Source organism: Meriones unguiculatus, chromosome 4 (genome assembly GCF_030254825.1).
Source record: "Meriones unguiculatus strain TT.TT164.6M chromosome 4, Bangor_MerUng_6.1, whole genome shotgun sequence".
In the NCBI taxonomy this organism is placed as follows: Eukaryota; Metazoa; Chordata; class Mammalia; order Rodentia; family Muridae; genus Meriones; species Meriones unguiculatus.
In genome coordinates this window covers 134,215,313-134,230,550 of record NC_083352.1, presented here as the reverse complement: position 1 = coordinate 134,230,550, position 15,238 = coordinate 134,215,313, and the positions used below count along the sequence as shown (strand labels likewise).

At 46.9% G+C, this 15,238-nt stretch overlaps 1 protein-coding gene across 1 annotated transcript in view; it reads left to right on the top strand.

Annotated features, from left to right (window-relative positions):
* Nucleotides 1-15,238, top strand: part of Pcsk2 (proprotein convertase subtilisin/kexin type 2) — a 264,406-nt gene that overhangs the window by 228,284 nt on the left and 20,884 nt on the right. The window contains exons 7-8 of the mRNA XM_021636816.2: nucleotides 2,582-2,670; nucleotides 9,364-9,539. Coding sequence (XP_021492491.2) covers nucleotides 2,582-2,670; nucleotides 9,364-9,539 — 265 coding nt within the window. The remainder of the gene's footprint in view (nucleotides 1-2,581; nucleotides 2,671-9,363; nucleotides 9,540-15,238) is intronic.

Sequence of the window (15,238 nt, the reverse complement as noted above, 5' to 3'; positions counted from 1 at the left end):
CCTACTACTGTTTCCCCATAACCTATTTAACCACATGTTTTCAGCATCGGTGATAGTGTCAAATATGGGTTTCCTCTCATGGAGCAGGACTTAAGTCAGTCAAAAAGTGGTTGGTCACCCCCATAATATTGATGCCACTATTGCAACACTGGGCATATCTTGCCAGGCAAGTCACTATTACAGTTTTCAGGGTTCCCAACGGGGTGAGCCTGATTGTTTCTTTTCTCCTCTGGTGGCAAGTGTAGCACCTTCCAGTACTATGAGAACTAGCCAGGATAGATAAAGCTTTCGCTTGAGTACTACCTAGATTTCTCCATGTTCATGACTCAAGTATATAGACTACAGTGTTTACAAGGATGAAAGTGGAAAATGGAACAGGAAGGATTAAAACGGATGGAGAAGGTGAAGGCCGAGTAGGGAATATAGAAAGGAGTAACTATCACTGAAAGCCTTTTGGAAAACTCACATGCAGACATACTACTTTATGCTATTCTTCATCCTGTGGTAGTCTAGAACAGCCGTCAGCATCTGTATAAAGAACAGAGGGACCCCGAGATCTGAGGCTCCACTTCTCTCAGGAACAGCTGGAGCACTTTCAGGTTAAGACCCAAGTGCTAGGCAAGGCTCCTGGTCACCCTGGGGAAGGTGGAAATGACTTTTCTACCTGGTGTTACAGGTAGCTCTTTTAAATGAGATTGCTGGTATCAGAGGCTTTGGAAATTGGGAACTTCCAGAAGTGTTACAGCCCTTTGGTTAAGCCACTTTAGCAGCAGGGGTACATGTGAAAGCCCATGCCTGGTCAGCTTGCAGCTGGAACACAAGCCTGGTGAGGCTCAGGCCCAGTGGGCTGGAAGGTAGATCTGGTGAGGCACAGGCCCAGTGGGCCAGAAGACCGGTGGGTACTTCACTGGCTGTGCTTCCAGGAGTTCATGGGCAAATTTCCAAGGAGAAGGGGAGCCCTCCCTCCGAGCCCTCTCTCCCCTGGAATCTCAAGTGGCCATGGTGGAGAAGTGGAGTGAGAGAGAGAGAGATTTATTTTGTGAACTGAGGACTTATAAACCTTGGGCAGTGGTAGGGGTTCCCAGGGTGAATGAGTTTGACCAAATAGGGCTGGAGGTGCCAGGATTACTTGATTTACATGCAGTGGTTCAGTACCTCATTTCCATGCAGTAGCATGGTCCTACTACAAGAAGGAGAACATAGCACTTAATTATCCTATGTGTGGGGGGAATCTCCAGGTACAATTGACAGTTGTTTGCTTAAAGCTAGGATCTCCTTAACATAGGGTGGGGTATTTCCAGGAATTGCCAGTCCTTGGTTTCTTATTAGGAAAAGGTCAGGCCTGTAATTTTCCCTGAGGGCTATCTGACACTCCTTACAAGATCTGACACTCCTTACAAGAGGCTTCCCAAATCAGGCAAAGAGAGAACCGTGCTGAGAAAAGGAGTCCACCATTATAGACTGAGCTCAGAGGCTATCCAGGAGCATCAGCCTTCGACCTTAACCAGCAGAGTGAGTCCCACAGCCTTAGAAGCTTTCTAATATGTGTATGTATGAGAGGTTTAAATGGAAATTACTCTGTAATGAGGGTACAATACTCCAGCTAGATGCTATCAGATAAAACCCCAGTACCAAGAATGGACTACCTCGTTTTGAGTTGTTGGTCAATGGGATTACATAACATCCTCCCCCCCAGAAAAAAAAAAATTACAGGCTATCACCAGTCCTATTGGTAACCCTCCCGAACTTGACAGTAAGACTCTACTATGCAGACTTTTAACATTTTTGCTATAGAATTCTCACTGTCTTGGTTAGATGACCTCAGAGGTTGTTTTGTTGCTGCTGCAGCTGCTGCTGTTTTGGTTATTATTTGGCTATTAGGATTGTTCCCCTGTTTTCTCTCTCAGCATGTTTGTCACTGATGTCTAAAAAAGCTATTGGATTTTGTATGCTAATTTTGTATCCTGCTACTTTGCTGGGTTTTTGTTTATTGGTTCAGAATTTTCTGGTTGCTTCTTTAAGGTCTTTTAAGTCTTGAGTGATATCACCTGAAAATAGGGGTCTTTTAACTTCTTTTCCAAAATAACTGTCCGAATGTGCTTTCTTATTTCCGTGTCAAAGTGGAAACCTAGTTCAATAAAAGTGAGTGACTGTCACTCCATCATTGTAGGCAACATCTCACCCTGGAACACTGAGACATTTGAAAATAATTACCCACCCAGAGATCCTAACAGAGCTGACCAGCCACCAGTCAGCGCATGCCTGTTTTATAGAACATTTCATTTTTAAAGGAAACCTGATGATACTTTAAATTTTAAAGTGGAAAAAAAAAAGTTGTTACAGTTAAAAATGTTCCCAGAAAACTCTTTATAATAGAAACAACCCGGGGTCAGGAAGGCCACTAAAGAAAGGGGGAGGATAGAAGAGAATTTGTGGGTTGATAGACAGAAAATTGGTTGGACCAACCAGAGCTCAACCATTAAAGACTAAGTTGCTCCCAGCGGACAGAATTGAAGAAATTCCCTGCAAATGGTTTTGACCGTGTGACCACGTGTCTGACTTGTCTCTATTTTCCCCACAGCCACGGAACGAGATGTGCAGGAGAAGTTTCTGCTGCAGCCAGCAACAATATCTGTGGAGTCGGCGTAGCGTACAACTCCAAGGTGGCAGGTGAGCCAACCCTGCCAGACAGGCGCCATGCCAGGCAGCCTGAAAAACGACAGAAGCTGAGAGTTGAATGCATAGCAGGGCTCTCCTCTGCCTTTTTTCCTCTCTCTTTCCCCTAGATGTTTCCTCTAAAATCATCTCAGTTCCCTTCGCACACACACCCAAAGCCCCTGTGTTCCCTAAAAGCCAAACCAGAAGCAAAGAAGTGGGTACAGGCTGTTTAATTAGGCGGTGACCCCAAGAAGCCAGTGAGAAAATTTTGAGGGAAAGAAAGGCAAAGCAGGGGAGCCAACACACAGAGGATGATGAGCTGGACCAGTCTCTGGACAAGAGCTCAGTCCTATTTGCTGCCTTGTGTAGGGAGCATTCGTGAGTGTCCCAAGACTTCCGTGGTCTCCCTGGCCAGTAAACAGCAGGCTAGGTGTGCCTGTCTAGTCCAGTCCTCCTGTGGCCATTAGAGCATCCTTCTCCACCTTCCAAAAGACAGAGGGGGCTTCTACCTGAGGAAATACCAGAGTTGACCAAGAACTGCAAGCAAAACCAGTTGTGGCATCCCCAACCATACAAATATGAAAGGAAAAATATTTTACTCATTCACACTGACAATCCTGAAAGCTGCTGCTTGTGGTATGCATGTCTATCTGTCTGTCTGTCTGTTTCTGTGTGTGTGTGTGTGTGTGTGTGTGTGTGTGTGTGTGTGTACCTATGCCTGTTTCTCTCCCTCCCCCTCTCCTTTCCCCTCTCCCTCTCTCTCTCTCTCTCTTCCCCTCTTCCTTCCCCTCTCCTTCTCCCTTACCCTCTTCCTCTCCCTCCCTCTCCCTTTCCTTCTCCCTGACCCCCTCCCTCTCCTGCTCTCTACCTCCCTCCCTCTCTTTCTCTGTGTTTCACTAAAAATGAAGCAAACTCTTCCAAAGAATTTTCCTTAAGCCACTTTGCATGCTGTGGAGCGCTGAAGCACCACCTGGCGATCAGCTGAGATAATTGCTGGTCTGTTGCAGTCTGGAGGTGTTTGCTGACAGCTTGGGGAGGTGCTGGTAGGAACATTCGGTGCTTGACCTTTGGTTCAAGCTGTCTTGAAGAAAGAAAAGGGCTTTTCTTGGTTTAGTGGCACAGACCTATAATCCCAGAACATAGGTGGCTGAATCAGAAGCATCTTGACTGAGAAACCAACTTGTGCTATTTGTGAAAATGTGAACTAGAAAATGAATTCTCTACAGGCGAAAAGAGAGGAACCGTTAAGCACCTCTTCACGTGCTTTCTGCCTGTCCAGCTCTCTTCAGTTCATAGACTTTGCTCATGTTTCCTGTTGGTGTTCAGGCACTCTTGGTATGTCAGAGGTAATTGCCCATGAGTTTGTTTCAGTCAGTATAAACTTTGACACAAGGCCACCAGTCCCTCTAGAACCTACTTTGGTAGATGCTAAGTTGACTAGCAGTTCAACACTTAAGCCAGTGTTCCCGACACTGTCTATGCAGCAACCCCCACGACAGTCATGTGCATGCTGTGTGCTGTGTATTAAGTTCCCATATACACACGAGTCAGTCTCTAGGTAAATGCAGTTTAAGTAAAACCTTCTAAAACACGAATTAGAAAATGCAGCTGGGGGCGGCTGCTCTCACTGAGGACATATCTTCCCTGCTTACGCCACGTGGGCTCAATCAGTCTCTCCTGGAAACACCCTCACAGACACGTCCAAAGCGATGCTTTGACAGTTTCCTAGGTATCCCTTCAGCAGTCAAGTTGACACGCAGTCATCCATGCCATGCACGGCCATCTGATTGCTGTTTCTCCCTGAGCAACCAGTCCCCACAACACAGTGTCTGTCTGCTTGACCAGCACTGCAGCAGCCATGTCAAACTCTGGCACACAGCCTCAGTGCAAATCTTACTTGCCAAGCAAGAGGGAAGAGTGAGAAAGAGGAAAGGGGATGGGGTCGGTGGATAAGAGATATTAATGACGCCTGGACAAAAGAATGGATAGATGGATAGAGTTGAGAGATCAGGGACCTAAGGGCCTAAAGCCAGCGGAATGTCAACCCAGGTGATAAAAATGTCTTTCTACCAGAACCGTAAACCTTCATTACTTTGCCCCTTCACGTCAGTTCCCAGCAATCAGGAGCCTTCTCCAGACGCTCCAGGCTCATTGCTCCTCAAACAGACTGTGGACTGTCCGGGGGCCAGACAGCAGTAGGGGCTGCCCAGAGTGCAGCAGAGAAGCCAGCCTAGGGAGCCCTTCGCACAGTGCCCTGAGACCCTCCAGGAAGAACAGAGCGCAAGACCATCCGCAACCTCCTCTGTCACTCAGGTGCTGAAATAGAGTATGTGACTTTTCCCGGGCTCTCATTTTCAAAACCTCTAAATACCGGGACCCAAAAAGACTCTAAAATTACAAATGTCCACAGATACTTGCAAAATGGCAATCCTAAAACTAATAATCTCAATCAACATGTTGCCTCTTTGTCAGGCACAATGCAGGACTGCTCATTTAACATTCTCTGTAAGTCTAGCACACTCCTGTATCTCTATGTGACATATGCTGTAAGCCATGACTTTCTTTTGCATGCGAATTTTAAATACAGGAACATGAAACTGTGAGATTATTTTGTGCCTGGTGTGCCTGCTTGGGAAAAGCCCACTCTGCTGACTAGCTGAGTCAGGGTGGAACTGAGAACCAATATGACTGGAAACCAGCTTCTTCCTCCTCATTTGTTTCACTCAGGGGCATGTGTGACCCTTGGACAGTCATTTGAAGGGGATCTTGAAAGCTGCGCACTCTCTGGTTTCTGGTATGTTTCTAGGGACACGGTTGTTGCTGCCTCTTCTCCACAAGGAGAGAAGAGTTCCACCAGGTTGGCTCCTTGACTGTAATTGCCTGACATGGAGACGGGGGTCCCAGGCCTGTTGGTATGGTCTGGAAGTCTTAATCATTTCAAAAGTCTCGGAAATTCTGATTATTCATAATCCTTTAAGCATTTCTCTAATTTTATGAATTTTAGAGGGAAAGGGCAATTTTATTTATTTTGAAAAAGTCCTTTCTTGGGGGTAATTATGTAAGAAGATCACTCAATCCTTTTTTTTTTTTTAATTTTCACTTTTAGGCCATATTTCACCTTTCAGCAAAAGGGTTGGGCTTGAGGGATGGTTCAGCAGATGCACATGCTGCCAGGCAAGCCCAGTGACCTGAGTTCAGTCTCCAGAATCCAGAGGGGGGAGGGGGGAGCCTACTCCCAAAAGTCATCCTCTGACCCCCACATGCATGCCACAGCCTGAGCACACACACATGCATGCACCACACATGCATACACACATGCATACATCACACACACACATGTACCAAAAAGGGGAGATTGAGAAAAAAAATGAAATTTAAAATCTATCAGTAGTAAGTAAGTACATGAACAAAAATAACAAAACTTCCCAACAGCATTTCTTGCTGGTGTGTCAAGCTAGCACTCAAGGCGGTGCCCAGCCTTTGGGGAGACGCTGCCTCCTGCCATCGGTCCATTCATGCAGTCCATGGCTTTTGTGCAGGAGGGGACTCACGGTGCCCAGCAGGTGAGACAGCGCCCTCATACCAGCCCTAAGACAGGAGGAGCAAGACAGTGTGACGAAATGACTTTTACTCTGAGCAGAGTAAAGCAAGATGGCAGACAGGAAGTCAGTGACTTGTGCATATGCTCGACAGCTGGTCCCACATCATCTGGGGCTTCCCAGAGTGGCCCAAAGTGTAGTGGGCCCAGGTGGATTTGCCCATCACTACTTTCCTCTTCAAACCCAAGCAGACGAATTTGCACAGGGGCTGAGATCGCCGTTAGCTGATGTTTTCCCCATAAAAGGATAAATACTTGAGGAGCTGAACACGCTTATCAAAACTTCTCGTGGTAGTCATGACGGTGTTTAGTTTTGGCATTAATTTAAAACAAAAGGCAATTTTAAATCAAATTTTTCGAAGACTATGAAAACCATGCTTTTGATCACATAACATGGAATTTCTCCATCAGTGATTCTCCATCATCTGAATCATTTTCATATGATCATCATTGTTATTGGCCAATAATTTATATAACACTTTAGTGAGTTTATATATTTCATATCTGGGTCTTTTAAGCAAATCAGTTAAAATCACCATAAGCATCATGAATGATGACTGCTCAGACCCTAAAACCTGAGTGAGCGTGAACTTCCTCCGTACCCTCCACGGCTAATATTCATGAGCACAGCAGGTACCAGTTATCAGTGCTGAAGTGGTCATGTGATATATTGCAGCATGCAGGTGTCAGATGAGAGCACACTTCTGGTGACAGGAGCAGAGCAAAAAGGGTTCTGCTGAAGTCCACTGGGCCCTTGCAGCCCCAGGGCGCCAGGCCGTTCATGGTGCAAGCTAAGCAGAGAGGCAGCCATAGCCTCTAAATGTGTGGCAGGGGCAGAGACAGAGTCCCTACCTCCACTAATGAGACATACAGACCTGGGTGGAGAGTTGGAAATGCCAGCTGTGTGGTCTGTAGCTATCCCCACCTATCAAGTCATGTCATGTAGAGCATCTCACATGTGTGAAAACACACAGCTTCCTTGCGTTTCCCCCTTCCTATCTCCCACCACCCTCCCATAACCCACAGGGCATCTGGGAGCACAGAAGAGAGAGAGGCCCTCCATAACAGCCTTCAGGTCATCCTGAGCCTGTGTCTTGGTCACTAATACTGTATCTCATTCAATTAACGCATGTCTCGGTCCTCCGGAGGTTAACCTGATTAAAGGAAATGACAGGAGCCTGGCTCCAAGAATACAGATGAGTCCAGCTCTCTGTCTGTGGCCACCCCTGTCTCCCTCAGTGCTAAGCAGCAAGATAAACGCACATCAGCTCCTGTGTTCTTGTTCTGCACACAGGGAGCTCATGACAGGGTGAGGAAGAAAGTGCACTAAGGAGCCAGACTTACAAAGAGGAGGAGGGCTCAAGATGCAGCCACCTACCCCACACTGACTGACAAACCCAGGGCTGCCATCAGCCAGCTGGTGGGACAGTCAAGGCCTGCTTTGTCCAGTCTTAAGTTCCCCTCGCCTTCTTTTTTGAGGCTGACTGCTCAAGCCTGAATAACTAGTACCAGACCAAAAGAAAAAGCATATGAACTTTCTCCTTAAAACAAGGCAATATTGGCCTCTGTTTATTTACCACCACAAAGAAGACACAATCTCACTTAAGATTTTTCTGTTCAGTTTATTCCATAACCCAATGGTCTCTATAATAAATTGATTCAAGCTTGCTAGGGATTGAACCCAGGATCAGGTTTATGTGTGTGTGTGTGTATGTGTGTGTGTGTGTGTGTGTGTGTGTGTGTGTGTGTTTAATGTTTGGATCAAGAGCTCAGTAAGTAGACCATTCTGGTCTTGAACCTACAGTCTCCCTACTTTAACCTTCTGAGGTGCTTCTCTTGGAGATGAGCTAAGAAAATTTGAAAGAATAATGAGCTTTCTTCTTAAGGCAAGAAAATTGAGGAACGCACCACTGTGCCCTGCTACATTTCCTAGGTAAATAAATTAGATAAAGGCCCACAGCAAAACATAGCTTTAAGCTTTCTCAAAATGCAACTTCTAAAAAGTTCAGACCAGGTCTTAATATAAATGAGCTTCATCCAAAAGAAAAGATATCAATTCATAATTGAATGTTAATCAGCATAAACGGGTGGCCTGACTTCAGGGTTAAGGCAGAGGCTGAGGGATTAATGGCTATTTATGGCCTTTATTACTTGTTCTCCCAAACCTGTTATTTCTGTTGGAGAGGAAAATCAACTAAAAGAAGTCATAACATCAGACACAGACATTCATTCTTAAAACTTCATCAATCTGGAGGTAAATACCCAGTATCATGTTGAACCAAGGGACAGAATTAAACACAGTAACTGTACCCCAGGCACCCAGATATGACATAAAGCACATATCAGGCACTGACTGATATGACATAAAGCACAGATACCCCTGCATTTGGCTAACTGGGTTCTGGGAGAAACTTTGATCCCAGCAGGGGGAGTGACCGTCACATCCCTGAGGAGGGAAGAGAGAACACCCAGCTTCTTAATAAGAATAGGCCTTGAGAAAGACAGCAACGTTTTATCAGTTCCTCATGCTCTACAAGAACCTGACTGTCCTTTATTTAAATTAATTTGCATACCTGTACTAGAGAATGATGTTTGAGAAATAATGTTGCTGAATAATGACATCCTTTGACACCACAAGCCTTTCCCTATGGCTTTTTATGGGGACTAAGAATGGAGTGATGGGATCCCGACGCAGGCTGGACATGGCCTACACACTTCACTTTATAATCCTTGTCTTGGCTCAATTTCTGTTGCCACAGCAAAATCCTTGAGGCTGAGTTATGTGTAAAAAGGCTTATTTGGCTCATAGCTTTGGAGGGAAGCAGGTCAGTGTCTAGTGAGGACATGGCAGAAATACATGCAAGAGTGATTACCTGGTGATAGGGAATTTCGGTTTTGAAATTTCCATTTTGAACAATTCACTCTCATGGGAAAGACATGGGTGGGGTCTGAAAAGGAGAGGGGAAGGCAGTCTGAACAGCATTTTTCCCTCAGCCTCTGAGGGCACCGAAGGCCCCACTACTCCTCTGAGAATGGAAGCTTTCCTCTCCCCATGTCTTCCGAGAGCGGGGGCCGACACCTGTTTCTCCGCTCCCACCTGTGCGCAGGCATCCGCATGCTGGACCAGCCCTTCATGACAGACATCATCGAGGCCTCCTCCATCAGCCACATGCCTCAGCTCATTGACATCTACAGTGCCAGCTGGGGGCCCACAGACAATGGGAAGACGGTTGACGGGCCCCGAGAGCTCACGCTGCAGGCCATGGCAGATGGCGTGAACAAGGTAAAGGTTTTCCTGTCACCGCAAGGCCCCAGACCACCCCGATGTGGGACATGGGGGGGTGAAGTGGTGGGGACAGCATAGCGGATGAAGTGGCAGGGTAAGGTAGAAGTGGACCATGGCCCTCTGTTAGTGTCGAGCCTGTGGAAAGTAGGCGCAGAGGTGGGTTTAGTGGAGCAAGAGGTACGTGGGAGAGAATTCCTGGAGGTTATATTACAGGGCAGGAGTCACCGAGGCGGGACCTGAGCCAGGCTCAGGGATCACACACTCCTAGGCCAAGACCCCATTCCAGTCCCAAGTGTCCAAGAACCTGTCAGCAAGTGATTTCACCTAGCCGAGCCTGCTTTGTTGTCTTTAAATAGTCAGACGTGGAGTTCCCCTAGGAACTGGGAACATTGAGATGTAAATTTGGTAAGTTGTGGTCATGGTACTAAAAATACCCATAGTCCTCAGGAAACGCCCACAGCCCCACACACTACAGACCCTTAGACAAGTAGCCCAAGACTTGATGGCATGAACACAGCCTCAGTCGATGTGTGGATCCTGTGGGTCAGGGACTCAAAGAGGGCGCATTGGGGGTGACCTGACTTTTCTCCAGACTCCTGCAACCTAAAGTGATTTGAGCAGCAACTCCCAAACTGTCTTCTCAGGCTGTTTTCAATTGCTCAGCTTAAAGCATGACCCCAGCAAGCCCCGGGGAGGGAGGCGGTGAGAGATCCACATCTCTGCCCGGCCTGCCTGCTGTAGCCAAGGCTTCCTTTTAATGAGATTCTATCAGGAGCTGCGGGGCACTGCTGTTGATGACTCAGGGACCCATGACTTGTAACCTTGAGATACTAAGACCCTAAAACAGCACTATAAACACACACACTAAACAGAAAAGGCACTGGCAGCCACTTACACTCTGGGGACAGTAGGGTCATAGGATGTTCGGTGAGCTGTCTGACCTGCTCACCCCTGTGTGGCAGGAGCAGAAATCCAGGTAGCTCAGCTGGAAGGACGTCTTTTGGGGAGGCGGGAATGACCAGGGCAGTCGGATGACCCAGGCAGGTCCTCAGATAGCTGTAGGGAAGCAGGGCCTCCTGTTTCCCAGACGGCTGTGCGATGTGTGGAGACACACCTGGGGCTCTGCAGTCTGAGTCCCGGGCCACCCTCAGCCCATCTGTTTTCCCTGGCTTCGATCTCATTCTCTTCGGTCCTTTCTTCTTTCTCCAGCCGCGTGATCAGGTAGTGCAAGCATCCCCTTCCCATCCTTGCTCATCACAGCCTGGCAGCCCCTATTTCACTGGTCCCCGCTGCTTCCAGGGAAATCTTCGCCCCAACTTAGGAGACACGACTTCCCCAAGCCTAGACTTTAGAAATGAAGTCTCGGAATCTGAAGGGACAGGGACAGTGGCATTTCTAGCACCTTCTTCTCTCTTTCTTGAGATAACAGCTCATGACAGTGGGCATTCGGTACTTCCCTCCCTTCTTATGGAGAAGGCTTTCATGTACTGTTGAATTCTGTCAAAGGTCTGGACAGAAATATAAGACCACGTGTCCCTCTTACAGGGCTGAGTAGTGCACCCGGTTCCCCCTCTTGAAGTCTTAACCCTGCGTGGCTCAGAATAGAACCTAATTTGAGATTTAAGTCAGCGAAGATATAATTAGTTAAGATGAAGGCATGGTCACGTGGGTCAATGTCCCCTAAGAGAGTCTGATAAAGATGGAATTCTTCAATTATTAATGAAAATGGAAACATTTGCCCACAGGTGTACTCAAAGGGAGAATGTTGCATAAAAATGAAGACAGAGATCCCAGAATCCATACCCAAGAAAACAAATGTCAAGATCCCAGGGAATCAGCGGACACTGGGGAGGAGGGTGTAGAGGGGCCTTCCTCCGAGGTGTGGAGAGGAAACAGTTCCACTGGCACTTCAGTCTTGAATGTCTAGATGCCATGGCAGCTAGGTGATGCAGACCTATTGTTTAGGGTGCCCAGTTTGCGACTCTTTGTTATGGTACTCCTGGAAAATTAATGCATCCTTCCAATCTTAGAACAGGCAATCAGAAAGGGGATGTGACCAGACTCTATAACAGTGTGGAAAGACCTGGTCACTTTTCCAGGTAACCTTGATGTCCCCTTGCTCTCTCTTTTATAGCCAAGATGGCTGATCACTGGTCCAATGACAGGTTTTTTTTTCTTCTCTTTTGCAAACTCAAAAGACCATCTTCCTTTATTCTTCGTCATAGTTAAAGAGCATACATTCAGAAACCCACAGGAAACCACAACCAATCAAAATACAGAGTTGTTGAAGCCTCGTCCCAAGGGATACATCCACAAAACACTCCCACATCTAAGGTTCAGGGAGCACTGTGGAAGAGGGGTGGAGCTATTGTAGGAGCCGGAGGATCAGGGAGTTGGGTGTGAGATGGTGTTTCCTGGTAACATCAGAAGCTACACCATAGAGTCTCACCAACATGAACAAGAATGACGCCAATAGGTTTGCCAGAATGGATGGGGATTATCGCAATTTAATCTTAATGACAGAAATGTTGCTGTGTGACCAGCACTTTGGTGGAGTTGCTGCTGGTGACATCACACTGAGAGCTTGAAATCAGGCATGGACATTGACAAACAGAGCTTTTATGTCCCCCTTCAGAGAGCTTCTTGTTTACCAACACTGCCCTGATTTCCTTTGGTCATGGAGGCTACATACGCCACATTCTCCCTGTCAGTGGAAGATAGCCTTGCCCTCGTAAGACCCAAGTTCCCTCTGGGAGAGGAAAAACTGGAATAAAAGCACCCAAAACCCTGACTCATGTGTTTGGGCAAAATGACAAGTTTTTCAACCCGAGAGACAGACCACTTATCCTGTGACGGTGGAGGACAGCTTCGCTGAGTGAGTCGTGACCTCACTCTAGAGAAGAGTTGTCTCCCTTTCGTTCAAGACAAGGTTCAAGAAACACGTGTCTTGGAGAATGGCTTCGCGTCATCCACTAAACTACCCAAGTTCCTACACTTGGGTAGGGCCTGTTAGGTAGCTAACAAAATGATGCCCCTTACAAGGTTGTAGCAATCGGCTGTTGAAACTGAGCCAATCTGATTGGAGGACGCTCACATTTGATGGCACAAGGCAAAACCTACCAATAAGACCTGGTGGCAGGAGGTGGTGCCACCACCCTGCTACACACAGTCAAGGCTGGAGCTCTTGACACATCAGCAGCTTGATTTCTTAGCACATGATTCACCTCATGGTTGACAAAAGCATACATCCAACCCAGAGCCGGGAGCCTGAGGGAGCAGGCATCCATTTCTCCAGTGGACATGGTATGCTCTGGCACCGGAAGCTGGAAGCCTCAGGCAAGTGTATGACAAGTGTCTCTGTCCACATTTGCAATGCGTATGCGTATGCGTTTGAAACAGGGCACCCTGGTGGCTCCTGTCACTTACCATGCTTCTGATCGTCACGTCTCAGAGCTGGATCTTCCTCTCCACTCCATTTGTAACCTCCCTGACTCCAACTGAAAGACCTTTCCAAGCACGATGGTTCTGCAAAACATGCCAAGATTGAGGGAAAGTAAGAAGAAATAAATTTTCATGACTTACCTTCAGACAACAGCATGCAAATGTTTTGAAGAGGAATGCATACATTGTGGTGGGAAATATGTCTTCTCGTTCAGCTTCCCCACAGGCTTTGTTCAAGATGACACTTTTTAGACAGTTTTGGATAGTTTTGTAAGTGACCGCGTAGTATACAGACTCAAAGGGGTTCCTCCTCATTAGTTCAGTTATCTGATATACTCTAAAGAAAAACCCATGTAGGAAATACGGTGTCCATCCACACCCAGAACTCCAGCTGTTCCATATCACGCAGAGGCAATTCTTACACCTGTCTTTGAATATTAACACCCTAGATATGCGTTTTGTTTGACTAATATAATAACAATAAAAATGATAAAAAAGAAGAGTAAGAGACCCTTAATAATACCCACACTGTTTGTCACAGACTTTACCATTCCTGAGTGCTTAGCACCTGCTTCACCCAGCAACCTCAGTTTTCTGGATCTTTAGAAAAGTCTGTTTGCCTCTTCTAAATTTTTTCAGTAAATGCTTGAGAGGCATCTAAGAATAGGCGAGACGGAAGGAAAAGGACTAACTGATGAGGTGTCTCGGTGATCAAGTGCTCTCCTGGCATGCACAAGGCTTGGGGTTTGATCCCCAGTACAAAGGAAAAGAACAAGTTGTTTCCCCTTGGCTTATTGTGGTCTTGCCTCTTTAACTTGATAGTGTCTATATTGGGTTATAGCTAAAGCATTTTCACAGTGTTGCTGGAAAGTTGGTAACAGAGATCCTGGATGATGAAATGGCCAGTAATTAATCTCTACCTGTGCTGGCTAGTTTTGTGTCTCCTTGACATAAGCTAGAGACATCTGGGAAGAGGAAACCACAATCAAGAAACTGCCCCCACCATAGCGCCGTGTGGATAGGCCTGTGGTGCATTTTCTTGATTAGTGACTAATAGGAGAGGGCCCAGCTCTTTGCAGGTGCTATACAAAAGCAAGCTGAGCAAGCTATGAGGAGCAAGCCAGTAACCAGCTCTCCTCCGTGGGCTTCAGGTCCCTGCCTCGAGTTCCTGCCCTGACCTCTCTGGAAGATGGACTACAAACTGTAAACTGAAAAAAACTCTTTCCTCCATTGGTTGGTTTTGGTCACGGTGCTTTATCCCAGCAACAGAAACCTAACAGGGACTCAGCCTTAGTTTGGGATCTTTCAAAACCAAACCCTAAGACAAGGCTTGGGTTTGAGATCTGAGCTGAACGCAAGGCAAAGGGAATGCCAGGAGTGAGTAGGGAGGTGAGACAGGAACCACAGAGGGTCAGTTCAGGCCATGGCCTCAAGCTAGCCACCCTCACAAGCAATTAAAATCATAGGATACCAGAAACACATACAGAACAAACAGTAAAGTTATCCTATCTGTGGCAAGGGAGCTAAGATAGAAACCATTGGATGAAATTTACCCCCAAGAGCTGATAGTGCCCTAGCAGTCAAAGCCAGAGAGCAGGTGCCTGGAGAAGCCTGTAGACTCTTGGGAAGAAGTGCTCAGACAAAAAGGTGCCCATGCTGACATTTGAAAGTTTCCGAGCACAAGAGTTCTGAGGTCCAAGGTCTCTGGGATGACATGTCTGCCATGCATTCCAGTCACGGGAGCTCAGCAGAAGAGAAGTCTAAGCATTGTCACTCTTCAGACAGCTACGGCGTGGAAGGAAGAATGTGGTTTCTGCAAGGAGAATGGTGGCGCAGCAGACAAGCAGAGAGCACAGCATCTCATCTTCCAGAGTCATTTTTTCTCTGACAATCTCAAGAATTCAGGCAAACTGACAGTCACAGAGGCTCCTTCCACTGCGTAAAGAGAACACAGCCACTCAGGACAGCCTGGATCCCTTTGCTGGCTTTAGTGGCTATATCTCAGCCCCTTATTAATCATGTCTAAGTGCTGCTACTGGAGAGCATAGGTAATTAGCTTAGGAGTAGTTAAAGACAAGCTGCAGGAAGCCTCTTCGTGGTACTGATGAGACCGAGTGGGGATAGTGGGCATAGCTCAAGGGCCAGGTGTCTGCACTAGAATATATGAAGATGAGCCACTTGCAAGACAGTGGCTCAGACACCACCCCCCAGGAGGGAGGGGTAGAGAGCTGGCTGAGAAGAAAGTGATTAATCAG